Source organism: Drosophila elegans, unplaced genomic scaffold (genome assembly GCF_018152505.1).
Source record: "Drosophila elegans isolate 14027-0461.03 unplaced genomic scaffold, ASM1815250v1 contig_183, whole genome shotgun sequence".
In the NCBI taxonomy this organism is placed as follows: Eukaryota; Metazoa; Arthropoda; class Insecta; order Diptera; family Drosophilidae; genus Drosophila; species Drosophila elegans.
Window position 1 is genome coordinate 8,781,838 of NW_024545550.1, and position 23,323 is coordinate 8,805,160.

General features: G+C 46.6%; 7 protein-coding genes across 9 annotated transcripts; 2 read left to right on the forward strand and 5 right to left on the reverse strand.

Moving 5' to 3' along the window:
- Positions 1-424: 424 nt before the first annotated feature.
- Positions 425-3,439, reverse strand: LOC108144301 (transient receptor potential cation channel protein painless). Its single transcript, XM_017268994.2, has 3 exons — positions 3,210-3,439; positions 1,151-3,133; positions 425-1,078 (listed from the first exon to the last, which is right to left on the reverse strand). The coding sequence occupies exons 1-3, from the start codon at positions 3,426-3,428 to the stop codon at positions 536-538; spliced, it is 2,745 nt and encodes a 914-aa protein (XP_017124483.1). The 5' UTR covers positions 3,429-3,439; the 3' UTR covers positions 425-535.
- A 7,057-nt stretch (positions 3,440-10,496) lies between these two features.
- On the reverse strand, positions 10,497-14,991 carry LOC108144745 (histone-lysine N-methyltransferase eggless). The gene is made up of 8 exons (XM_017269847.1): positions 13,812-14,991; positions 13,634-13,751; positions 13,290-13,579; positions 12,975-13,230; positions 12,407-12,912; positions 11,574-12,347; positions 10,817-11,518; positions 10,497-10,760 (listed from the first exon to the last, which is right to left on the reverse strand). Exons 1-8 carry the CDS (start codon positions 14,898-14,900, stop codon positions 10,554-10,556), a joined length of 3,942 nt encoding a protein of 1,313 aa, XP_017125336.1. The 5' UTR covers positions 14,901-14,991; the 3' UTR covers positions 10,497-10,553.
- A 142-nt stretch (positions 14,992-15,133) lies between these two features.
- LOC108144290 (larval cuticle protein 9) lies at positions 15,134-15,577 on the reverse strand. The gene is made up of 2 exons (XM_017268978.2): positions 15,518-15,577; positions 15,134-15,456 (listed from the first exon to the last, which is right to left on the reverse strand). The coding sequence occupies exons 1-2, from the start codon at positions 15,527-15,529 to the stop codon at positions 15,190-15,192; spliced, it is 279 nt and encodes a 92-aa protein (XP_017124467.1). The 5' UTR covers positions 15,530-15,577; the 3' UTR covers positions 15,134-15,189.
- Positions 15,578-16,143: 566 nt separating this feature from the next.
- LOC108144618 (uncharacterized RNA-binding protein C365.04c) lies at positions 16,144-17,011 on the forward strand. Its single transcript, XM_017269644.2, has one exon. The coding sequence runs from the start codon at positions 16,183-16,185 to the stop codon at positions 16,942-16,944; it is 762 nt and encodes a 253-aa protein (XP_017125133.1). The 5' UTR covers positions 16,144-16,182; the 3' UTR covers positions 16,945-17,011.
- On the reverse strand, positions 16,959-18,752 carry LOC108144617 (tyrosine--tRNA ligase, mitochondrial). The gene is made up of 5 exons (XM_017269643.2): positions 18,529-18,752; positions 18,124-18,456; positions 17,496-18,070; positions 17,248-17,436; positions 16,959-17,192 (listed from the first exon to the last, which is right to left on the reverse strand). The coding sequence occupies exons 1-5, from the start codon at positions 18,663-18,665 to the stop codon at positions 17,032-17,034; spliced, it is 1,395 nt and encodes a 464-aa protein (XP_017125132.1). The 5' UTR covers positions 18,666-18,752; the 3' UTR covers positions 16,959-17,031.
- Positions 18,753-18,801: 49 nt separating this feature from the next.
- Positions 18,802-20,778, forward strand: LOC108144615. Its single transcript, XM_017269638.2, has 5 exons — positions 18,802-19,610; positions 19,667-19,830; positions 19,890-19,999; positions 20,067-20,526; positions 20,587-20,778. The coding sequence occupies exons 1-5, from the start codon at positions 18,892-18,894 to the stop codon at positions 20,673-20,675; spliced, it is 1,542 nt and encodes a 513-aa protein (XP_017125127.1). The 5' UTR covers positions 18,802-18,891; the 3' UTR covers positions 20,676-20,778.
- LOC108144616 (NF-kappa-B essential modulator) lies at positions 20,679-23,065 on the reverse strand. 3 transcript variants are annotated; one of them, XM_041707776.1, is made up of 7 exons: positions 22,991-23,065; positions 22,270-22,749; positions 22,103-22,205; positions 21,735-22,042; positions 21,421-21,579; positions 20,994-21,356; positions 20,679-20,934 (listed from the first exon to the last, which is right to left on the reverse strand). In XM_041707776.1, exons 2-7 carry the CDS (start codon positions 22,594-22,596, stop codon positions 20,806-20,808), a joined length of 1,389 nt encoding a protein of 462 aa, XP_041563710.1. In that variant the 5' UTR covers positions 22,597-22,749; positions 22,991-23,065; the 3' UTR covers positions 20,679-20,805. The 3 variants fall into 3 exon arrangements, with proteins under 3 accessions (XP_041563710.1, XP_017125129.1, XP_017125128.1); XM_017269640.2 differs by having other exon boundaries at positions 20,988-21,356; XM_017269639.1 differs by having other exon boundaries at positions 20,988-21,356; positions 22,903-23,006.
- Positions 23,066-23,323: the final 258 nt, after the last annotated feature.

Sequence of the window (23,323 nt, forward strand, 5' to 3'; positions counted from 1 at the left end):
TCTCTGACTTAAATAAACGATTTATAATAGACAACAGGGGCGATGCAGAAATAAATAAAATAAGAAACCATTAACCATAATATGTGACTAACACACATTTTGAACCGAATCATATCAAATCAAAACAAAAACAAAACGAAAACAAAAACGATAAAGAAAAGGAAAACGCAAATGAAAACCAAGCAAGTGAAAACTCTAAAAAGCGTAAATCTAACATTTGAAATTAAATATTTACTCGGGTACAAATGGTACAGTAAAGATATTCGTTTATACAATATTTACTGTCTATATAACCATTATATACTACTTACTTACTGACAATTATTAAGGGTTTTGTTCAATTTCATTATTCGTATGTTAATAAAAACAATTTCCGACTAACTCGGCTCATTAAACAGCAAGTGAAATGCGAATCAATCTCGGATTTAGTGGATTAGCCTAATGCAGGGGTTTTATTTTCGTAGCTAACATAAACACACTTTTTTTCTTTCGTAGAACAGAACTGATGGTTCAATGTCCCTTACACTACACTCCATCACCTACGGTCCTGCAGCAGCCGTAGGATCAGCTCCAACTTGTCGTCGATGTCCTTCTTCCGTTTGTCGATGACCTGCTCCTGCTTTCGCCTCTGCTCCGCAACGTTCTTCTGGTCCATCACCGCCAAGGCCATCTTGACCGTCCGGCCGTCCATCTGGGAGCACTTTCCGCTGGATATGCAGCAGCAGCAACAGGGCAGGTCCCTCAGCGGCGGGTCCAGCAGCTTCTTCTGGTGCTCTGCTGTCGCACTCCTGGTGGGCAGTGGCTGAAAGCTGGCCTTCTGCTCATCGCTGTTCAGGGTCTTCATCTCGAAGGGATCGCTCATGGGTATGAGCACCTTGTTGCCATCGTTTGGCAGCACGGCGATCTGTCGCAGACTCAAATAGTTGGGGTAGATGTTCATCAAGCGCTGGGACACTTTCCGCAGAGGGTTGCTCATCAGGCAGGGAGCATATCCGTGGCCAGTCAATACCATTTCATATCGACTCAGCACATTGGTCCGGCAAATGGCCCCGTTCAACTCCGCCTGCGCCCTGATAGCCTACGAGAATACGAGGTATGGATACTTGGAATAAGCCGAGGATGACGGATGATGTTGGAAAGATAAACCCACCTGAGTATCGCTCACGGCTAGACCGTTCAGCAGGTTGAACAGCACAATGGTCATGAAGAACACGAACAGCAGGAAGAACAGGTAGGTGTAGATGCTGGTAAACTTTATGGATCCGGCATCAAACTCGCCCGTCAGCATCACAATGGTCTTGATCAGCGTCTCGATTGGCTTGGTGAACTTGTTGAAGTCGCCACCGTCCTCCTCTTCGTCCTGCGCAGGTTCCTCACTGGGCTTGGCACCAGCCTCAACCACCGGCTGGCTGAAGAGTATGTAGAAGCACAGACTGAAGGTCAGCACGAATATCGAGTAGAGGGCAAAGCTCTTCACAAAGCTGCCGGCCACCTCCCGCAGCATGAGCATGTGCGTCGAAATGGCCAGCACTGGCAGGGAGCCCACCAGCAGGCAGAACTCCATGGCGACCAGCAGGATGGTTGAGACGGCCAAAATGCGTTGTGTCTCCTTGTCGAAATCGTCTGCAACGCAGGTGCATATGCATAGTACTATCAGCACGAGCTCCATTATGTTAATTATGGAGCAGAAGTACCGAGCCCCCGACATTAGCCCCTGAATGACCTCCCGCACAATGAGGTAGGCAATTCCCAGCCAGGAGAGAACTCCGAACAGGGTGGTGAGAAGACGCTGATCACTTTCGTGAAACTTGAGGAGCGTTAGAGTGATGATGGCGGCGGCGAACACCGAGTAGAACAGGAAGTTGAGGTAGAAGATCACGGAGAGTCGGTGCCACTTGAGGAAGAGGAAGCTCGAGATCAGCGGATGCTGCAGCAGGTGTCGCAGTTCCTTTGATTCGGCCATGAAGGCAATGGGGGCCATTTCGTCGTGGAATTGACTGGTGACTTCCAAATCTTTCTCCTGCCGCATCAGATTCTTAAAGTCAAAGTTGATCTCGAAATTCCGCTCACCGGACTTCTCCCCGTTTGTCGTAATGCAGGAGTCCAAGTGCTCCTCGAGCACCTCCGGCGGTATGTCCTGGATGGGCAATGTGCCAAAGGCGCTTTTGGCGCCCATGTAGGCGCCATGCTTAAGCAGTTTCTGTATGGCTGGCGTGTTGCGGTATTTAACCGCGTAGAACAGTGGCACCTGACGTCCCGTATCCGCCTCGTTGACGTCCACGCGATCACTGTTCAGGAGGATCTCGAAACAGCGCGAATGGTCGAAGTTATCATACGGAGCTTCGTCCAAACGACCAATGACCGCATTAAATAGCCTGGCGGTGGGGCTCAGCCGCAGGTTTGGATCGTCGAGCAGTCGTTTTAGGGCCTGCCAGTTGCCCCAGATGACGGCCAACTCGACGAGACTGGCCTCGTTGGTCTTGACGGGCTCCTTGCTGATGTCCATGCCAGTGGCGAGGATGGCTTCGAATGCATTTTGATTGCCTCGCTTGATGCTCTCCTGCAGCAGGCTGTAGCACTCCTCCTTGCGGGCATTCTCTTGGTTGTCCTCCACACCCTGCACAAACATGGCCAGCTGCTGCTCAAACCTGCTGTCGTCTCCATCCCGCAGAGTCCTGTGAAGCGTTTGTGCATCGATCACAGCATCAGTCTGTCGCTCTTGCTTCAGTTGCACTTCCGGGAACTGGGCCTGCAGCAGTCGACGCACTTCGCCATCACGAAAGCTATCAATGTCCAGGTCTGGCTGGGCCACAAAGAGCTTCACCAGCTCCTGCTTCTGGGCCTCTGTCACCTTTCTGTTCCTCAGCACATGGTGCAGCGGCGTGAAATCGCCTTGATCGACTATATTTGGCGAGGCTCCGCTGCTTAGAAGCAGCCTCATGCAGGCTAGCACCGCCGATGCATTCTCCTGCGTGAGATTCTTGGCCAGCGAGTTGAGTGGCGTGAGCTGGCCGTACTTTCTATCCATCTGAAACTCTTTTTCCGGCCGGTGTTCCAGCAGTGCCTCCAGATTGCCGGGATCCCTTGAATCGGCAGCATAGTTGATGGCGGCCTTGTTTAGTTTCTTGTTGATCTGTAGAGATGCGAAAGATGGTTAGCTGGGCATCGAAATCAGGATGCTAAGGTGCACTTTTGTCACATGTACATACATAGGTGACCTTACTGCCGTGCTGGATGCAGGCCTCTATGAAATCCCGACAGCCCGGTGTGGATAGTGCCTTCTCGTAGATGCTTGTGTGGCGCTCGTCCAGCCTATCGGGATCAGCACCATTGTGCAAAGCGATCTGGAACTGAGCGATGTCTTTATTGGCCAAGGCTGCGCTCAGCTGAGCCTGCGGATCGATGAAGCCGCAGTTGTTAATGTTCATTTCTCGGAGTTCTGCAATTAAAGAGCGGGCAACGGGGCGGATTAGCTATGTTGAGTAGCTTCTGTGTGGGCAGTTTAGACTATTTCTAGCATAAGTCCATATAGTCACTATATAAAATTAAGCAAATTCAATTGAGAACAACGATAGTCCTTCAAACTCTACCAAGTCTTACCTTTAACATACAGGGGTTATCAAAAGTGCTTACACAATTTAAAATTATATTTTCATTTGATTTGTATAAATATTTATATAAATTTATTGTCTTAATATTTATATAAATATTATATATATTATATTATATAGTACACATATATATATATTCGTTTCTCAAATGGATTTTCACCTTTTATACATACTACATAATTAAATATATATAAATATATATATATTGTAATGCTTAATTTAATTTGTTGAAAGCCAACAACTATAGTTGTCCTGAATAATATAACAACTACGTTTTTGTTTTAAATGTTCAAATTTTGAATTTAAAGCTACTTCCATTTGAGACCTATAGTTTGTTGTATGTTGTTTTATTTAGATTGTTCATCAGCTTTTATTTTTAGATTTTAGCCTATAAGCCTGTATAACCTCTTTTGATCGAGGATCTAGCTTATGCCTAAGCTTAACATTTGGCCACTTAACAAAGCTGGCTCTTTGGTAATTACCCCCACGCATCGAATGAGTTAAGGTCAGGTCAGTTGGCAGTTATGCAAGAACCCGCATGGCTCTTCAAACTTCTGATTTGACCAGTCCAAAACCTTGAGAAGTTAAGACAATGGGAATGATTTTTGACAACACTTCATGCTACGATGGTTTTCACATGGAGTGGGCATGAAGCTGGAGTTAAGCCAGAGCCGAAAGCTGCCCTACAGGTTTCTCGACAGCCGAATCTCCGTTTTGGGGGCAATTAAAGAAAGCGTCTTAAGTGGTTTCTGTGGTACCGACATCGGTCCTAATTTGCTTCCCCCCCATGTAGTTATTAAATTATAACAATCTCAGCGAAGACAATACAAGGTCGACAGCGGGCGGAGGCAGTAGTTGAGTTCAGGCTGTAAAAGAATGTCCGTGTAATGGACTTGTAGCTTGCAAGTAAAAAAGGTAAGCAAACGAATCGCATTCTGTATAAACAATAAGGTGAACAGGCCTCGTAAAGCGGGTGTCAAACTTGTTATAGCTTGGTTAACAGAACTAACTAACAGTTTCAGAAGCACTCGTCTGGAAAGCGCAAGCAAATGGATTTGGAGCCTTTGGAGAAGTCAGCAAAAGCTCATTTTCCACGGAAAAATAGGGGACCGAAGAGGAGGAGACATTCCCAAGAAATCAGCACTCAAATTATGTCTTACGAAATCGATGCATTTTAAACGAAGGCGAGATCGACGTAATCCCAAATGTAAACACAAACAAAACAACAAAGGTAAACACTCGAAAATTTTTAAGTGAGTTATAGATTATTTGTTTTAAAATTATCAATCAGAAGACCTCTAGAATTTTTGTGAGATTTTATTTCTCTTCGGATAACTGTTTTTCGAGTAAAGTAAAATAATTGTTAGTTTTTCTTTGCTTCCTTTTAACCTCATTAAATTATAATATATAATTTATTGTTCTTATTTGTAATGTTATGCATGTGTTTGAAATTTACGGAGAGCCTTACTGAATACTTACTTACTTTTACTATGTATTTTTTTTTTTTAGTTTTAATAAATATTTTAATAATCTTTTCGAAAATTATGCCTATCATAGCTGAAAAACAACATCTTGCCTGATTACTCACCACCCAATACCGCCGCCATCTAACTGATCCACAAATATAAAATCTGGTTTGGTCTGGGTATCAACGTCTAACGATCATAAAGAATAATCATAAAATAATCGACACATCAGTATCAATTAGCAATCAATTTGTTTTGCTTTACGCTTTGATAACTCTTCTGGATGGGGCTTTATGGATGTAGCCCTGGGGGGGGCGGTCTGAAATCGCAAGATTTATAAGCGGCTTCTTGCGTAAATTTCAAGGCGGCTTCTTCTGTGGGATTCTTCTCTCTTCTATTCTGCTGATACTTGAAATGTGTGAGAAATCGTCTAATCACACTCGAAATCTGGCTAATTTGAATACGAGACTGCTGATTATATATCAACGGCCGAAGAATTGGTAATCAGGAAACAGACATCAACTCATCCGTTGAAGGTGGCTCTTCAGCTAAAGTTCTTTGGTGGGATAAGCAAACAAATTGGGCATCGTAAATGACCCCCCCAGGTGTCAGTTTGGTCTGATAAGATAAAAAGAATCGCACAATCACCCTCCTTAATTGGCCCACTGTTTGGCTTCTCTGTTTGGCTTATGACTGTGTATTTGGCCACTATGCCACTATTTGTAAAACCAATTGACAAACAACTTTATTGTTTGCCCAGCTCAGGCCCAAAGTCTTAGAAGCCAGTTGACAGAATGGCGTAATAGAAATTAGCAAAAACGATTTTGAGAGTGAGCAGACTGAAAATACAAATTCTTTTCACTGCTTCTGGCTTATGGAATGTGTTGCAAGATGAAAACCTGCCGATCAGGTTTGCACAGAAAAAGCAAAAAGACCAACAAACAATTGCACTTAACGGAAGTTTTGAACAACTTTCAGCTGCAAAGAGGGATCACAAAGAAGGAAAATCGTATATACAAAATGTTTTACTATAGTACATAAGATACAAATCTGCCAGCCTCTTATAGATGGTCAAATTACTTTACTCAATACTCTACTTACTTAAGACGATTCGAAGTGTAATTTGTCTACCCTTGCTACTTTTTAAAATTATAGGCAGTTAAGGAAATATTTAATATTTTAAACTCAATCGGAAATGGAACCCTTTTTTTAAATTAATTTTTATGATATTTGCATAAATTTCTTGAAGTCAAAGATATGGTCGACGTTTCCAACTTAAATTTGCATAGTATTTACATATATAAATATATAACATATCTTCCTTTCTCGTTTTTTTTTTGCCCCTTGTCACTTAATCCAAAATCAGTCCATACAATGCCCCAAACAGCAAGCAGGCACAGTTGCGGTCAAAATATTAATAATTTCTTAGCTTAATAGCAATAGAAAAAAAGTTGAAAGCAACTTTTAAAAATTGTTTAAATTTTCGTGAAGCTAATACTACAAAGTATATAAGGAAAACTCAATAGTACACATTTATCATCTAAAATAAAAAATTTCTAAAAAATATGTTTTTTAATTATACAAAAAGGTCACATAATAAACAATTGTATTCTAGTTTTTAAAATTCTAAAAAATTATTAACTATTTAAATTTAGCTTGAAAAACTAAAACAAAATCAAAAGTTTTTTTAAATCTAATTTTTTTTTTTGCTTATTACAAACTCAGTTTACCATAAAGTCAGATCCATCTCCACTCGCATCCATCTTAATTATGACTTTTTTACGATGACAATTTCGGGCTCAGTAAGAAGTATGTTATTGAGCACTACATTTTCCCACTACTATTATTTTGACCTCAACTGTACGGATACAAGAACGGGGAGCAAATAAAGGAGATTGTCTGGAAATGTTTCTGGCGGAAGGGTGATTCGCAACATCACGAACTTTATAAATAAAAGAGTTTGCAGATAAATTCTCAGGATCCATGAAGATTGGCTGCCGTACTTTTTCGCTACATTTACTGAACAAGTGATGATGTGTTAAATTTCGCGCAGAAATTTTTCTCATCGCTTTTGCGATCGTGAAACATTGATGTATGTGGAGTGGGCGAGCTAAGAAAGTAATAAACAAATTTACTTGTCCATAAAATTTGTTAATTATAAAACTTGATATTTTGTTTACTGAATTTAGTGCGATCTCTACATCTACACTTAATGAAAAACATATGTACGTTCGCTCGGTTATGTTTATAAACACAGATACTGAAATTCTAAAAAAAGCTTAGGAGTGGCCAAGAAAAAGCTGTGATCGTGATTGAGGCCACAACTGTAGTTTGTTTTTGTATGTACAAGACAAAACTTAAACTTAAACCAAGCTGAGCCCGAAATTGTCATCGTAAAAAAGTCATAATTAAGATGAATGTGAGTGGAGATGGGCCTGTAGATGTGGATATAGATGTTGACGGGGGCTGACTTCATGGTGAACTGAGTTTGCAAAGCATCCGCGAAAAACCAACAGCAGCAGCAGCAGCAGCAGCAGAATTTAGATGTATACGGATTTTTCTGCGTATTCAAAAATTCAAACCAACAGCTTACAGACACATGGGCAATAGTCCAACTAAAACTAAAGTGGATACCCTCGTTCGTGTAGAAATGTGTGTGCTCTATATACCCACTGTGCACTTCATGAACAATTGACTGCCCCACATCATTTACACAACAAAAGATTTGGGAGGGGTGTCCAGAGTGAAGAGGAAGAGCCGGAGCACCGCACGATTCAGTAATTTCAAATAATTTAATTAAACACACTCGGACAGAGTGTACAGCCTGGAAAACGAAGCAAAATTAATTGTTTGTTCGGTTTTAGAAACAGTATAGTGAAATAAAGTCGAATATAGGGCTTTCATCTGTCTCGATCGCACTCAAATAGGATAAATTCAAACTTCTTATGTCGTTATCAATTTAAAAACATTCGAAATTACCCTGTTTATAAACGTATTTATGATTGAGTTCCTTTTAGAGTGTATAATCATTTTGGCCCCTTTTGGATCTACGCCTTTGAGCACCACAAAAAGTAGAAAACGAATCAGCAAAAGCTGATGGGCGGAGTCTAATCGACGAACGAATGAATCCATCGGCACAATGAATGTATATGAATCCACGGTTCAAGCATTCGTGAATAGGCCACATAACACGCCGCATATCGCCTAATCGATGGATTACTTAATTGTAATTGGCAATAAAAAATGCTAATTTAGCAGTTCTAAAACGGGAAAAGGGAAACACTAGACACTAGACGCCTTAATTCCATGCAAATGACACTGCTTTAACGCAATTGAATCCCCAACCCAGATCCCAGTTTGGTAAACATTGGGCTCAATTGACTGATCGTCTTACACGACGACGACTCTGGTCTAAACACGCCTGGTCAGCAAGAACATTTTTGGTTTGATAGTGAGTTTTACAATATACATACAACATAAGCACTTCACGGAAAACGAAAAGTGGCCACCGCAGGCGTTGCCTTTTAGGGAATGGATCTTAAGTTCGTGATCTGCCCACCAGGCACTTGAAAATCGTTTTTTAAAACTCCGATGATGTCACACAGATCGCGTAAATAAATTCCAAATTAATCATATATTAATCATTTATCAAATGCAACTCAATCAATTTATTAGCTGTTCTCGACGTCATTAAAACAAAGCAGCTTTTTTAATACATTTTTGCGATTGCGCCGTGGGCGCCGTTTTCTGCAGTTTTTTAACCTTGGATCGCCGTTAAATGTTTTTAAAACTTGTTTTTTTCACTGCTGCTGTTTTTTGTTGTGTGGGCCGAGCCCGGATTGATATTTGCAACTGCGGTTTCACTGATTTCCCCCGTATCTGCATTACACATGATTCATTCACAGTAACTAATAAAACTCATTAATTTATCCGCGAGTCATCATCTTAAGCTTAAGATACGTGACAGCATCTTATTGATTTGCATAATGAGAGCGGTGATTCATTTGCTTTGAATATAACTTTCGGGTTTGTTTTGAAAACGCTTTTTAAAATCCTTTTGAAAGATTTCAGACACAGCGCGTGCGTACCTTCTTCGTGAACATCCAACCAGCAACTAAACCGATCCGTTAAAACGATCTTCGAAGTCAATTGGCGGGCAACAAAATTTAGCTGATAAAACCAGACACCAACGGCTTGAGTCCCCGCTACATGTATCAACAGTATATTATGAACTAATAGTAATTAATCATTTCATTTTATTATTATGCCAATAATATTTGAAATTAAACATTACCACATATTTATTAAGTATAGCATGCACAGCATAACTTAAAATTAAGAAAAATAATACAAAAATTTACTTAAATGTAATGTAAAACAGCGCCTATTTTGATATTTACACTTATGATTCGATGTTTTTTTCAACTCTAACAGGTTGTTACAAAATGGTCACTCCAAAATATAACACTCCAGTTCTTGCGCGCTGTTAACTTATAACTGTTAACTGGCTTAAACAGTCGATAACGATTAATATTCAAACTTGCAATTCAAATGGTTTAAATTTCCGTTTTTGTTTTGTAAAGGAATATTTAGTTTTAAATTTGTTAGCTGAGTTACGTAGCGTTCTTTTTTGTTTTATTATATTTTTACCTTGAATCGACATTAAATGGATTAAAACTTGGTTTTACTGCTGCGGTTTTACTGATTTCTCCTGTAAAAAAACATTATAATTTATCCACGAGTCACCATATTAAGCTTAAGATACATGACAGCATCTTATTAACTTGTGTAATCAGAGCGATGATTCATTTGCTTTGCAAATCATTTTTCACTTTATGTCGAAAACAGTTTTTTAAATACGTTAAAACCTTTCAGATACAGCGCATTTTTACTTTGCCGCGATAAGTACCTTCTTCGTGAGTATCTAACCAGCAACTAACCCGACCCGCTTAAGCGATCTTTAAAGTAAATTGGCGCGGAACAAATATAGCTACCATTAAGAAATTGTAGTTTCTTGTTTTGTTTTTAAAGCTTTTAAATTTGTTTGTGCTTTTAATCCAGTCAAAAACAGCTTTTTTTCTGATCGAGAATTGGCAGCACTGGATGAAACCTTGATTTCATGGGTTTGAGTCCTTACTATATCCATTAGCAGAATATTATGCAGTTATATTATTAACATTGGAAATAAAACATTTTACACGATGTAAGACCTAGAATTAAGGAAATTATACAATAAGGTATGTAAATGTAAGGTAAATACGCGCTGTTCTTGATTTTTACTCACATGATTCTATGTTTTTTCATTTCTAAAATGTAGTTAGAAAATGGTCACATTACAAAATAACACTCCTGTTCTTGTGCGCTGTTAACTAATGACTGTTACCCGGTTTAAACAGTCGATATCGATTAATATTCAAACTTGCAATTCAAATGGGTTTCTTTTAATAAGGAGCTTAAACGTATTGTATAACTAGACTTAGAGCAAACGGATGCGACAGTTGGGGGCGCCGCACTGGCAATAGAGCACCTTGCCGGGCACCACGCCCACCTCGTAGTTGTAGTTCCAGGTCAGCTCAGTGCCGGATCGGATGTGCGAGGCCGAGAAGAAGGCCACCCAGGGGAAGCGCAGGTCGTGGGTGTCCACGAACACGTTCTGCACGAAGAGATTGGGGTTGCACGAGTGCTGCAACGGAGAGTAGTTAATCTTTAATTAATCATTGGAGAGAAGCAAACACTCACATTGAAGTAGCGTCCCAGATTGCCCGTGGTCTTGGCATCCATAATGTAGGGCGCCTCATCCTTGCCAAACAGCCGGCGCACCGAGTTCTCCCGCACCGTCTCGTCCAGATCCGCATTGGGGTTGAAGTTGATCACCGCTCGCTCCTGTGAGTCCAGCTCGCTGCTCTGCGTGGAGCTGCTCCTGGAGGTGCGCTTGCTCTTCCGCTGGTAGTGATAGTTGGGCCGAAAGTCGTCGTCGTCCTCGGCATCGGGCCCCCCGTTGTCCTCCTCCGGGTCCGGCTCCGAGTGGTCCACCTCGGACTCGTAGCCCTCCTTCAGCTGCTCGGCCACCTCGATGTAGTCCAGGTCGGCGAAGTACTCGTCGCCCGCATCCTGCCCGCCCTCGTTGGCCATCGTCTCGGTGAGCAGGTGGCCGGCGTAGATGCAGATGAAGGCGCCCTTGGGGATGTCGTTCACGCAGCGCAGGCCCCATCCCCGGTTCGAGGTCTTGAACACCTGCAGCTTCATCTCCAGCGAGAACTGAACGACCCGGTTCAGGCAGTTCTTGCGGCACCGGCAGCGCGAGTTGCACTCGTAGATGCCGGTGGGCACGTGCTCGTGCAGCCGCTTGTACTGGTAGCCGATCTCCTCGATGGGCTTCTTGGGATTGCAGTACCTTACACCGGTCACGGTCAGTTGCCAGCAGGCGCACTTCGACTTGTCCTGAAATGAAAACATTTTACTACAAGCCATAGCCATAAATAGATGGGCCACCTACCGAGCAATCATCCTCGCAGTCGCAGCACACGAGGAACTCGTCGTCCAGATTCAGGTGCACGCCCTCGGTGGGAATGCGCTGCTTGGCGTAAGTGCACGGCGGTGGCAGTGTGTTGTCGTAGTAGTTGACCAGCGGAATGGCCATCTTCTCCTGCCCCTTGGATATGTCCGTATCCTTGACGATCGAGGGATCGATCGAGTACTCAGCCAGGCACTTCAAGTCCGGCGTAAAGTCAAAGTTGTCCACGTTCAGCACATTCTCGGTGGCACGCAGATAGATGTGCACTTCGGCCAGGTTGCGCAGGCTCCGGCCACAAGGCCCCTTGTAGACCACGCACTTCTTGGTCTTCTGGCGGTAGACAAGCCGCTCCCAGCCGGAGAGCAGTGGCTTGGCCAGCGGACTGTAGCTGTCCAGGCGGTGCACGATCTTGAACAGGCAGTTGGGGTTGCACTCGTGGCTCCTGTACATCTTGGGCGGCAGGTTCCGCTTGGCCGTGAAGTAGACTACGTGGCCCTTGGGCCTGTTCTCGTCGTCCACGTAGATGGTGGAGTTGTTGAGGTGGCGCACGGCACTGGCGTTGTTGCTGGCACTGCTGCTGCTGGCGCTTCCGAGAGTGGAGCGCCCTCCAGAAAGGGTAGCTGGCGAGGACACGGGCGTGGCCGTGGCTGCACTCTGCCCCGAGGAGCTGCTCTTGCGGGCAATGGCACGCATCTGCTGATTCACCTGGCTGCTGGACTCCATTTCCTTGGTGTAGCGAATGAAGGGCTCCGTGCGCTGGAAAAGCACAGTGGATAAGAGGAGGTTATATATCGAGAAATATAGCCATATATTACCCTTGGCACTCGCATCTGCTGCGAACTGGCACTGTTCATGGTGTTCTGGGTCTCCTTGAAGACCGGACCCAGGCGCAGGGAGCCCCTGTAGATCCACTCCGTGTGGTTCTTGTCGCCCTCGAACTGCATCAGCACCAGGCTGCAGTCGATGTCGATGACGCGGGCGTACAGCCAGGTGCCGTTCGACTCGGTGTTCATGCTCTGGCCGCGGGTGCACTGCACCATGGGCCGGTCCACCGAGTACTTCTCCACGTACTTCTGGATGAAGTCCCGCGAACCGGCATGCACATCCTCCCACACCTTCTCGGAGGCCTGGCAAACGAGCCGGACATCGCGGTGCGGCACATACTGCGTGTAGCCATCGTCGTAGAATATCAGGTAGCGGTAGCGATTGGCCTGCTTCAGTGGCTCGGCGATGATGCCCGGATAGAAGGCGCTCTGCACCACGCCCTTCTCCTTGCCACGCGACAAAGTGGTTCCGTCGAAGTAGGCGATCACGCGAGTGCCTGAAAGGAGGGAACTTTTAGCTGCCTGGTGGATAGCCAACCCAGAGGCACTGCTCACTTACCAATGGTGAGGCGCACTGGCGGCGGCTCAAAGTAGGCAATGTGCTTGGCCGTCACCGTTTTGATCATCTGGTAGGGCGTGTTGAGGTACCTAATCTTGTAGCTCTTCATCGTGTTGCCGTTGATGGCGGTGCTCTCGGTGAACTCGATCACTTTAATGGACACCCAGCTGGCAATGGCCTTGTTCTTCACCGCGTAATAGGTCTCACCCAACTGAATGGGTGGCCGCACAATTTCGCCAGCAGGCGGGACATGGTGCTGAAACACATAAATATGGATATTAAAACAGGATCAAACTGCACTTTCCCCTAACTCACCACGTAGTCCGTCGCGATGGCTTCGATTTCCAGCGGTGGCAGATGTTTGTGCACCACCGGGCAGGAATTGTACAGGGCGCAGTGCATCTTGTCCGCGGTGCTCTGGACCTTTTCAAATTCCGCATCTGCCAGGGCAAACTGGCGCTCCAAGCGATCCGCCTTGGCCTGCAGGATGGTCTTTGACCAGGAGAGCTGATTCTTGAACTCCACTTTGTGCAGCACACTCTTGATGGCATCCTCGAGCTCATCCTCAATCAGTTGCAGTTCGGTTTTAGAGAAATCTGATTTTTCTGCAAGCAATACTTGTAAGTGGGTTATGGTCGAGTGTCGAGTGGAAGTCTCACCTGGCGGCTTCTCCTCTTCCTCCTCGTCGCTGCTGTCCAGAGCCACAAAATCGGCGTGGTCCTGGTCGAAATCCTTCAGTAGCAGCGGTTGCTTGGCCACCAAATGACCGGCATAATCCTAAAAAGAAAGATAAGCTTTATAGCGGTTGTTCTTGGAGCTGTGATTAAGTGACCCGACCTCATACAAATCCATGGCGGTGTCGTGGCAGCCCATGCAGAGGAACTGCTGCTTGGATGTCTTGCGGGCCACCTTGTAGAAGTTCAACGTGGCCATGTTGGTCAGCACGTATTGCTTGTGCAGTCGCTTGCAGTTGCAGTTGATGCAGTCCTTGCCGTAGAAGATGTCCCCATCCGAAGGCAGTTCGCTTAGCGGCTCATCTTGTGGTTCCTTTGCAACAGTGGGCTTCTCCAGCTCCACTTCCAGGATGTCATCCTTTATATTTGCACTGGGTTGTACCTCAATTTCCATGGGTGTATGCATGCTTTGATCTGCGGACTCTTTGGGTTTTTCCTCACAAACCATTTCTTCGGTTTTATCTGCTGAAGGTCTTGAGGATTCCCCTTGATCCACATCCATTATGGGCAGCAGGTTTGTTTGCTCTTTATGATCATCTGAATCCAGCCGCTCCTTCTGCTCCTCTTGTTCCCTGTTTTCCACTTCTTTCCCGGGAGAACTTTCCGAGGTGGGACTGCTGATGAGTTCGATGCTGCTGTCCGCCAAATCCTCGCCCTCCTTGGCCTCTGTTTCTGAAGGTTTTTCAGTGCTGTCTGACTTTTCCTGGTCCTCAGCCGTGCCGTTGGAGGCAGGGGACTTCACTGGACCAGGACTCTCGATGAGCTCCACACTGCTGTCCGAATCCACCTCTAATGGAGGCTTATCAGTGGCTTCGTCTGCATTTTCCGGCTCTGCATCTGGCACTGGACTGCTGGGAATATCGATAGAAATACTTTCTTTGGCCTCATCGTCCTTGGGTTGCTCCTCCACCTCCTTGCCCTCCACCAACGCTTCCTTTCCCTCCTCGCTGGTTACTTCGGTTGAACCCAAGGGACTACTGGGAGCTGGATCCTCGAGTGTCAGGTCCTGCATTTCCACATCTTCTGCAGCTTCTCCCTCCTTTTTTTCCGGCACAGTGGAACATGCACTGGTTTTTTCTGCCACCGCAAGGGAGCCGGCTTCTTGTTCCAGCTCCGTAGCTGTTTCTTGGGCTTCCTCCGCTGGATTTTCAGTGCTCTCCGCACAGTCCATGGCTGTCGATTCCGTGGCCATGTTTCTTAAACCATTAATTGGTTAACTTAGCATGTATTTAAATAAATTAAGCGGAGCGATAATGCAATTGATTGTGCACGGTGTGGCGTTGCCAGACTGGTTCGTCGGTATTGTATACAATTGGCGAATAATTTTCCAACACTAGTTTTGGCTAGTTGCAGTAAGAAGAAGAGTGGCCATTCACAGAGAATTATTGTATGTAGTTTCCCAGAAATAACGGAAATTCAAATTAATACGTTGTTGCAATGGATTTAAATTTTATTTCAGGCTAAGAGAAGTGTCGCATAGATTAGGCCTCGACCACCTTTGGGTGGTAGCCGGTTTCGTCGGCGGTGTAGACGACCTTGACGGTCTTGCCATTGGGGGCCACATACTCGTACTCGCCGGAAACCACCCAGTTGTCGTGCTCCTTCAGAGCTCCAGATTGGACGGCACGAATGTGATTGGACAGCTCGTAGGCGTAGTTGAAGTCCAGCACGTTCACCTCCGAGTCGCTCTTCAGGACATCGGCCTCCTCGTTGGCAAAAGCCACGGCCAAAAGGCAGGCGAGAACAATCTGAAGAATATCAGTTTTTAAAAATATATTGTCATTTATTTTAGAAACAACCACCACTTACCACGAACTTCATGTTTGGTTAAAAGGATGGGTGTGCTGATCGATTGCGAAACAAATCTGACTAACAACAGACAAATACTGCGCTTTTATAGCTCTCTCTCTTGACATTTTACCGGCCGAAATGACCAATCGTATAAATTTCCTTTATAACTGGCTCCAAGCAGACGTTTATCTTAATTAAACAAAAGACATTGATGCAGTCATTCTGCAGGCATTAATTATCGCCATCACCCGCTCGGAGTATCATATTCGTTGGAGTTATCTATGGTGATCTGCGCGGAATATTCCCGTTTTGCCGGCCGTTCATCAATTGTCAGTGCGGCGCACGATCAAGTTTTGCCTGATAAGCGCCGCATAACGCAAATTAATTGCTATTTATTCGATGTTATCGCCGATTTGCTTAATTTGGAGATAACTCCACTATCTGACCGCTGTGGCTCCCGCAGATGCAACCGGTTTTTGATCAAGCACCGAAAATATTGCAAGATCAATAGGATGACCCTGGAAATTTGAATTTCAGTGCGCGCAGTTGACCAGTGCTGGAAATGATCTTGAACTCCGTTATATTCCCGCTTTCTAGCACTGTCTTGCCATTCGCAGGGAAATCACACGTGTTGGTGAAATTCAAGAGACGGAATCCCAAGGATTAGTCCCAGAAATAAAGCGATGGCCAGCGATTCTGGCAGCGACTACGAGGTGGAGTCCTTCATCAATCCCAAGCGGGTGCGGCGGACAGTCAACGACGACAGCGCCGACCTGCTGGGCAACTTCGACGACCAGAAACGCAAGGAGATCTTCGAGGGCACGTATGTGGACAAGGAGGAGGACGGCCGGAATCCCAGTGATCCGGAGGACAGCAGTAGCGAAAAGGAAGAGGCAGCTGCTGGAGAAGGTGAAGGCAGTGCAGCCTCCGGTTCCGAGGATGAGGAGGAAGACGAGGAAGTAGCGGAAAATGGCCAAATAACCAGTAACCAGTTGAGCTCCCTGCTGCGCGGAGCCTCCAAGACCAACAGACATGTTCTGTACGTGACGAACCTGAATTTCGAGACCACAAGGGACGACCTGGAGCTGCACTTCTCGGCGGCGGGGTCGGTCAAGTCCATCCGCATACCCAAAAAGCGGCGTGGCGGCTTCGCCTTTGTGGAGATGACCGACCTGCCCAGTTTCCAGAAGGCCTTCCAGCTGCACAACACGGAGCTGCAGGGTCGCCACATCAAGGTGCAGATCTCGGAGGCGGGCAAGAAGAAGTCGGCCAACAAGAAGAACATCATCAAGCAGAAGAACCGCAAGCTGGCCGAGATGCGCAACGAGCAGAAGACCTTCACCAAGAGCGGCAAGTTCTACGACAAGGACCTGAAGAAGGAGAAGGCCAAAGAGATGCTGGCGCGGAAGAGGTGGCGCAAGAAGCCCGCCCCCCGGCCCACATAAATAGTTTTTAGATGTAGCTGTACAACCTATGATTATTTAACACAAATAACAAGTTACAATTACCGGATAACAAGTGTTTTGTGAGGGCTATTGCCAGCGCACGATGTAGAAGTTGCGTTTGCCCACGCGCAGCAGGGACACTCCGTTCCGCAGGATGTGTATTCCCGTGGTGAGCACCTCGGCAATATTCTGCACTCGCTTCTGGTTGACATAGAATCCACCTGCATTTATAATGCGCACGGCATCGGCTGAGAAAAGTACACTTAATACTTTGCTAGGTTTAAGTTTTGAAAGCAAACTCACTCTCGGTGGGAAAGCACTTGGCCTTCATGGCCAACTCCAGGATGGACATTCCGGGCTCGGTCAACAGATCCACCATGGTGGCTCCCTGGAAGGTCTGCTGGATCTCGGCGAGGTTCAGCTCCGCCAATCCCTCCACATTGCCCTTGTACAAGGCATTGGTCACACGCTCCGCCTGCTTCAGTCCATTTTCTACAAACACAAAAAAACGGATTAAATAGAAATTCCAAACATCAGAGTTTAGGTGGTACCTCCATGAACTAATAGGGTTACATCCTCGGCCAGTAGCGTCTGCGCCTTGCGCTTCTCCGGCTCCCTCGTGTGTTCGTTCATTAACTGTTCGATTTGCGGCAGCGGGATGAAGGTGAACAGCTTGAGAAGCTTCTCCACTTCGGAGTCTGGCATGCGCAGGAAGAACTGGTAGAGGGCGAAGGGCGAGGTCTTGTTCCCGTCCAGCCACACGGCATTGCCCGCCGACTTGCCAAACTTGTCGCCCTCCTGCGTGGTGACCAGAGGCAGGGTTAGTCCGAAGACCTCCCGCTTGCGCTCCACCCGACTGATGAGCTCGTGACCGGTCATCAGGTTGCCCGTCTGATCAGAGCCGCCCATTTGGAAGCAGCAGTTGTGGCGCCTTAACAGATGCAGCCAATCGTAGGCCTGGAAGATCTGGTAGGTGAACTCGGTGAAGCTCATGCCGTCCTCCGATTCCAGGCGCGACTGCACCGAGGATCTGGAGAGCATGGAACCCATGCGGAAGTGGCGACCCATATTGGCCACAAAGTCAATGAGCTGCAGGTCGGCATACCAGTCGGCATTGTTGACGATTCTACAGGGGATTAGCATTGGATTAAAACATCCTAAAATAAGATTTATACCCACTTTAGTGGAGGTAGTGGAGATTTGTGTTTGCTCGTGTCCCAGAGGCACTTTTCGTGATTCTCGAACACCTGTCTCAGCTGCTGCTCGATGGCCCTCAGATTGGTCTCGATCACCGACTCGCCCAGTTGATTGCGCTCCGTCTTGCGTCCACTGGGATCCCCAATGAGACCAGTGGCTCCTCCAACCAGGGCAATTGGCCTGTGACCCGATCTCTGGCAGTGGATGAGGCCCATAATCACGAGGAGATTACCCACGTGCAGGCTGTCGGCGGTGGGATCGAATCCTGCGTAGATGCTCTGCTGGCCACTGGTGAAGAGCTGTTTCATTTTGGGCCTGTGGGCGCAAGAGTTTTAATAAATAAAATGGGTGTTAAAAGGAATTTTAGGTGATGACCCAGAATCTTACGCCGCTGTGTCCGGGAAAATGCCTTGGAAAAATCCGCGATCCGTGAGCTCCAGGAGGTTCTTCTGGGCCAGGTAACGACGACCCTGCCGGTATCCATTCTGGAGCGGCTTTAGCAAACTCCAGCGCAGCGGCAACATTATGCAAAGCTCCACAATAAATTCAAATTCTCGCAGCAAAACTTTTTGAGGTTGGAGTCCATCAGCTGTTTGGCGCGCATCGCTGCGAATGGCAAATTTGGATTGTTGTGGACCGCAATCAGCTGATTGTCAGCCTACCACTGTGAATGTTAAATCCAAAGCATAAACAAAAGAAATTTAATAATTTAGCATGACAAGGGGTTTATACTAATCAATTCTGAAGATAATGCTGCTGAAGATACGCCACGCCCTGCTGGAGGTCACCAGTCCGCCGGTCACGAAGCAGTCGGCGATCATCATCAATAACGAAGTGATCATCAGTTCTGGGAGCATTCTGCAACCCCACCTGCTTTTCGATGGGGACAAAGGCGCGGAGAACAAAGAGATCATTGCCAGGCTGCAGCGGGGCCAGCTGCTGAATGTCCAGAGCGAGGAGGAGGAGGAGGAGGAGGCTCGGCGCATCCGGTCGCTCAACTTCGTGGTCACCTTTGATCCGCAGCAACGAAGGCCGAGACCAAACCAGAATGCTGCCTCTGGATCCAGGCAAACTCACATCCTCTCCCGCTTCACGGCCCATCCGCTGTACGTGTTCTGCGCCGCCGAAGTGTCCCGGAATCTGCACCACATCCTGCTAACCGCGGACTCCGGGGATGAGATCGAAGTGCTCCGCTCCAGTTTCGTGGTGCTGGGCCTGCGGAAGCCTGACAAAGAGGAGTCCTTCAAGCGATTCCTCGCCCACATTGGCAATTACTTGCGCCACCTGCAGCCCATGCAGACGCTGGACGACGTGCTGGTCATGTGCTCACCCTTTGGCCTGGAGAACTTCTACAAGACCATCAGCATCGGCAAGGTTTCCAATGTGATGGGACGCAGTGGCTGCCTGTTCGCCATCTCCAACGCCTTGCCACTGGGTTGTGAGGGTTCCGCCGTGTTCAACAACAAACTGTGGGTGCTAAATTGCATAACAACGATATAGATTCTTAAAATATCTGCTCTTACAGTCGCCTCATTGGCATTGTGATATGCACCTCGTTCCAAAGACAACAGGAGAACGTCAATCTCACGCTGGCCGCAAATTTTGGCTACCTTTTAAAGAACTTCATGGAGCAACTGGGCATGTCCATCTCCACATTCCAGCTCAGTCGGGAGCCCTCGAACTTTGCCTGTAAGATAAGAGTAATCATAGGTGATGATCTAAGTAGTAATCACATGTTTATCACAAAGGGGAGCGCACAATTGTGGTCATTGAGTCGGCGGGTCAACAAGGCACCGGCACTTTTATAAAAGTGCACAACAAGCACTTTATCCTCACCTGTGCGCATGTGGTGGGGCAGGTAAATATGGGGTTCCCCTACATCCATCCAAGCCCATATAATAATTGCAATATATGTATGTATTTAGGGCAACGAGAAGGTCAATTGCCGATCGGCCGATCGCGAGTTCCAGTCGGAGGTGATATGGTGTAATCCGGACAGCGATCGACCCTTCGACTTGGCGCTGCTCACAGCTCCACAGGATGTGCCGGAGCGTTGCTGCGTGCGTCTGGCCAGGAGTCCGGCCACTCTGGGCCAGATGGTCTATAACGCTGGGTTTCCCTACTTCGTGAACTTCAGCTACAAGCACGACTTCAATCCCTCGATTTTCCAAGGCCGGATCATCAAGTGCGACACTGGGGCGATCATGTCCGATGGCAGCGTGCAGGCGGGCCAAAGTGGAGGGCCCATGTTCGATCAGAACGGCTGCATCCTGGGCGTGTGTGTGTCCAACATAAAACTGGACGACATTGTTTACCCCAATATCAACACAGCCATTCCCATTTGTGATATACGCAACACGTTGCAACAGTTTGCCCGCACCAACGGTAGGCATTTCTCATAAACTTTGCAAATAGCACTTGAGCTTATCTCTCAATTCGTTGCAGATGTAAAAGTGCTTAGCAATCTGGTGGCCAGCCAGGATGTGCGCCGCGTCTGGTCGCTGGAAATGCCGCCCATTCGAAGCAAACTCTAGGGATTGTTAACGCAACTGTAATTTAGTGTTTTTTCATATAATGTGCAATTAGCCAGCTGGCAAACATTTAAGCTTAATTAATAAATTTTATACTACAAAAATAGATTAATATTGTTATTAGTAATTGTGCTTAGTTCTTGTCTAGGCAATCGTTGACGTGGCTCTGCAGAACGCTGATCGCATTGAAGGACTTTGAGCAGATGGGACAGCGCAGAATGGGTTCCGCTGTCCTCGAAGCGGCGCCAGTGGGATCGAGAACCTATTGAAAGGGAAATAAGCACTTGAACTGGAGGAGCAACGAAGGCAACATACTCTTACAGGTCTCTGCTCCTCGCGCAGACTGCTTCTGCTCGAACTCAACGAAGAAGCGGGCGAGGCCGACTTGCTGGCCTTGTGCGACTCGGCCAGCGCTTCGATTAGCTCCTGGTTTCTCCTCTGCAACGCCTTCAAATCCATTAGATACTGATCCTTCTCGCCGGCATTTTTCTCGCGATCTGCCCGCTCCATTTCAAAGTCCCTGCGATAGATGTCATTCTGGGTCTGCAGATGATCGATCACTTCCTGTTTCTGGATATCCCTGGCCTTCAGTTCATCAATGTCGCGCTGCATTTTGGCTATCAGCTCCTGGGCACTGGTCAGGTTCACCTTCAAGCAGTCGATCTCCTCGATATAGGTATTCTTCTGCAAGTTAACAAGCAATTATTGTTTAAGAAGATTCAAAGAAATGGCACGGCGAAATACAAACCATGTCGGTGATCTCAAGGTTCTCTGCCACCAGCTTGGAGAGCTGGCGCTGCAGGTCCCGCACTTGGCGATCGTGTTCGTCCCGTTGCACATAGTTCAATGCCTTGTCCGGATCCGCATCGGTTTTGCCTCCATCCTCAGGTACAAACTCGAACGAGTGCTGTAATATCACGAAAAGGGGAAGTTGTTACTCCATTCATTCGAAGCCAGATACTGCGCAGTTCAAAGTGTAGATAGTGAAGTGTGCTTTTATGAATGCAAGCCTGTGTCCGGGGCTGTGCACTATCGCTTGGTCCAATTCGGCGAACTACGTACCATCTTGAGCTGCTGCAGCTTGTCGATTTCCACGCGCATGTTGTCAATGAGGGACGTTTTCTCGGAGATGCTCATCCGCAGTTCACTCTGCTCCTTCTGGCTAAAGTCCTGCACCACCTCGATCTGCACGATTTTGGTCTCCAAATCCTCCTTCAGCTTCTGGTTCTCCTCGCGCAGTTGCTCGAACTGCTCCTGGCACTCCTGGAGCTGCCTCTTGTAATCCTGCTCCCTGTCGGCGGCCTCCTGGCGCCACTGCTGCGTCAGCTTGTGATAGTTCAGCATGGTGTGGTTGACCTTGTCAAGTGTGTCTAGCGGATAATAGGGGTATATCTCCGATTATAACTCTTTTATAGTTTAGTTGTACTCACTCTTTAGGGTTACATATTCGGTCATCATGTTCTGCAGCTTGACCACATCCTCGGCGGAAGCCTGCAGCGAGCAGAGGCTGGGAAATTGCGAGTAAACACTGTTCTGTGGGGGTGTGAATTACAAGGATGGGGATTAAAGGCTAGCCGGGATTACTTCAGACTCCAACCTTCAATACATCTGACTGGACTTCGCCCATTATAAAACTGGCCGCCAAAGACTGGTGTTGCGATGATCCGGATTCCAGCGATTTGGGCTGCTGCGAGGCAGTCATGCTGATGGGAGCACTTTCCACTATTGCTGGCTGCTGACTGCTGGTGGAGGCAATCGGTTCCTTGGCCTCCTGGACGTCGTCCAAGCCATCGAAGGCTAAGGATCCATCGTCGGGGAGCAGCGAGGGGTACGGCGAGCTGCCCAGGATGACGAACGACTCTTCCTCCGACATGGCGCCCTCGTTGTCGCGGTAGCACTGACTTTGGCTACTGGCTTTGATCATCGGCGATTGACGATCTGACTACTGCGGGCACAGATTGCCTGGGAATCCCCGCTTTCTAAATTCCGTACCCGACTACGGTCGGATTGACAAATCGATGAATTCCGCAGCGGCGAAACGAAAAGCCAGATGTTTTTTTTCGAATCGAATGTATATCTAGAAAAACACAAACGGACGCACATGCAAATGTAAGGATATATGTATTATATGAGCAAAAAGGCAGAGGTAATGAATCATTGGCAATATGGGAATCACCTACTTCACGTCACAGGGCAAACTCATGAAATAAGTAGAACCAAAAAAATTTACCCTTCTTATCGGCCTTTACTCGGACGATTTGCTGATACCTGGAAAGCTGCAGTTTTCCGTGGAACAGTTATTTTTGCGTCTTATTTACCTTTTTTCTGTTATTCCCAGCGCCTAGAGGTGGAGAAACTTCGAAGATAACAACGATGTCATCGATGTTTTCAAAACATCGATTATATCGATGTTTGGCGAGATGACATCGATGTTTTTCAATCTTTAGCAGCGGGCAAGAAAGAATGTCTGAGAATATATTAGGCTAAAATGTAGTGTTCTGATGTTATATGCTTATATGTTGTGTATGCTTTTTTATAAATTAAAAATATATTTTAATGTTAATTGTTTCTTGGTTCTGCGGTGTAAGTCCCCGCTAATTATAGCACAGAGCACTGCTTGCACTTCTCGAATGGCGAGAGATACACTGCTT

What these genes read in the sequence shown, in the direction of transcription:
- LOC108144301 (XM_017268994.2), bottom strand. Translation starts at nt 3,428, where the DNA reads ATGAACATTAACAACTGCGGCTTCATCGATCCGCAGGCTCAGCTGAGC. An exon ending in ACGGCAGTAAGGTCACCTAT is followed by an intron (nt 3,134 to 3,209) that starts GTATGTACATGT and finishes GCATCTCTACAG; the next exon opens with ATCAACAAGAAACTAAACAA. An exon ending in TAGCCGTGAGCGATACTCAG is followed by an intron (nt 1,079 to 1,150) that starts GTGGGTTTATCT and finishes GTATTCTCGTAG; the next exon opens with GCTATCAGGGCGCAGGCGGA.
- LOC108144745 (XM_017269847.1), bottom strand. Translation starts at nt 14,900, where the DNA reads ATGGCCACGGAATCGACAGCCATGGACTGTGCGGAGAGCACTGAAAAT. An exon ending in GGAAGAGGAGAAGCCGCCAG is followed by an intron (nt 13,580 to 13,633) that starts GTGAGACTTCCA and finishes TATTGCTTGCAG; the next exon opens with AAAAATCAGATTTCTCTAAA. An exon ending in ACTGCGAGGATGATTGCTCG is followed by an intron (nt 11,519 to 11,573) that starts GTAGGTGGCCCA and finishes TTTTCATTTCAG; the next exon opens with GACAAGTCGAAGTGCGCCTG.
- LOC108144618 (XM_017269644.2), top strand. Translation starts at nt 16,183, where the DNA reads ATGGCCAGCGATTCTGGCAGCGACTACGAGGTGGAGTCCTTCATCAAT.
- LOC108144617 (XM_017269643.2), bottom strand. Translation starts at nt 18,665, where the DNA reads ATGTTGCCGCTGCGCTGGAGTTTGCTAAAGCCGCTCCAGAATGGATAC. An exon ending in AACCCTATTAGTTCATGGAG is followed by an intron (nt 17,437 to 17,495) that starts GTACCACCTAAA and finishes TTGTGTTTGTAG; the next exon opens with AAAATGGACTGAAGCAGGCG. An exon ending in CAAGTGCTTTCCCACCGAGA is followed by an intron (nt 17,193 to 17,247) that starts GTGAGTTTGCTT and finishes TACTTTTCTCAG; the next exon opens with CCGATGCCGTGCGCATTATA.
- LOC108144615 (XM_017269638.2), top strand. Translation starts at nt 18,892, where the DNA reads ATGCTGCTGAAGATACGCCACGCCCTGCTGGAGGTCACCAGTCCGCCG. An exon ending in GTGCGCATGTGGTGGGGCAG is followed by an intron (nt 20,000 to 20,066) that starts GTAAATATGGGG and finishes GTATGTATTTAG; the next exon opens with GGCAACGAGAAGGTCAATTG. An exon ending in ACAGTTTGCCCGCACCAACG is followed by an intron (nt 20,527 to 20,586) that starts GTAGGCATTTCT and finishes AATTCGTTGCAG; the next exon opens with ATGTAAAAGTGCTTAGCAAT.
- LOC108144616 (XM_017269640.2), bottom strand. Translation starts at nt 22,596, where the DNA reads ATGATCAAAGCCAGTAGCCAAAGTCAGTGCTACCGCGACAACGAGGGC. An exon ending in CGAATATGTAACCCTAAAGA is followed by an intron (nt 22,043 to 22,102) that starts GTGAGTACAACT and finishes ATTATCCGCTAG; the next exon opens with ACACACTTGACAAGGTCAAC. An exon ending in AGCTGCAGCAGCTCAAGATG is followed by an intron (nt 21,580 to 21,734) that starts GTACGTAGTTCG and finishes GTGATATTACAG; the next exon opens with CACTCGTTCGAGTTTGTACC.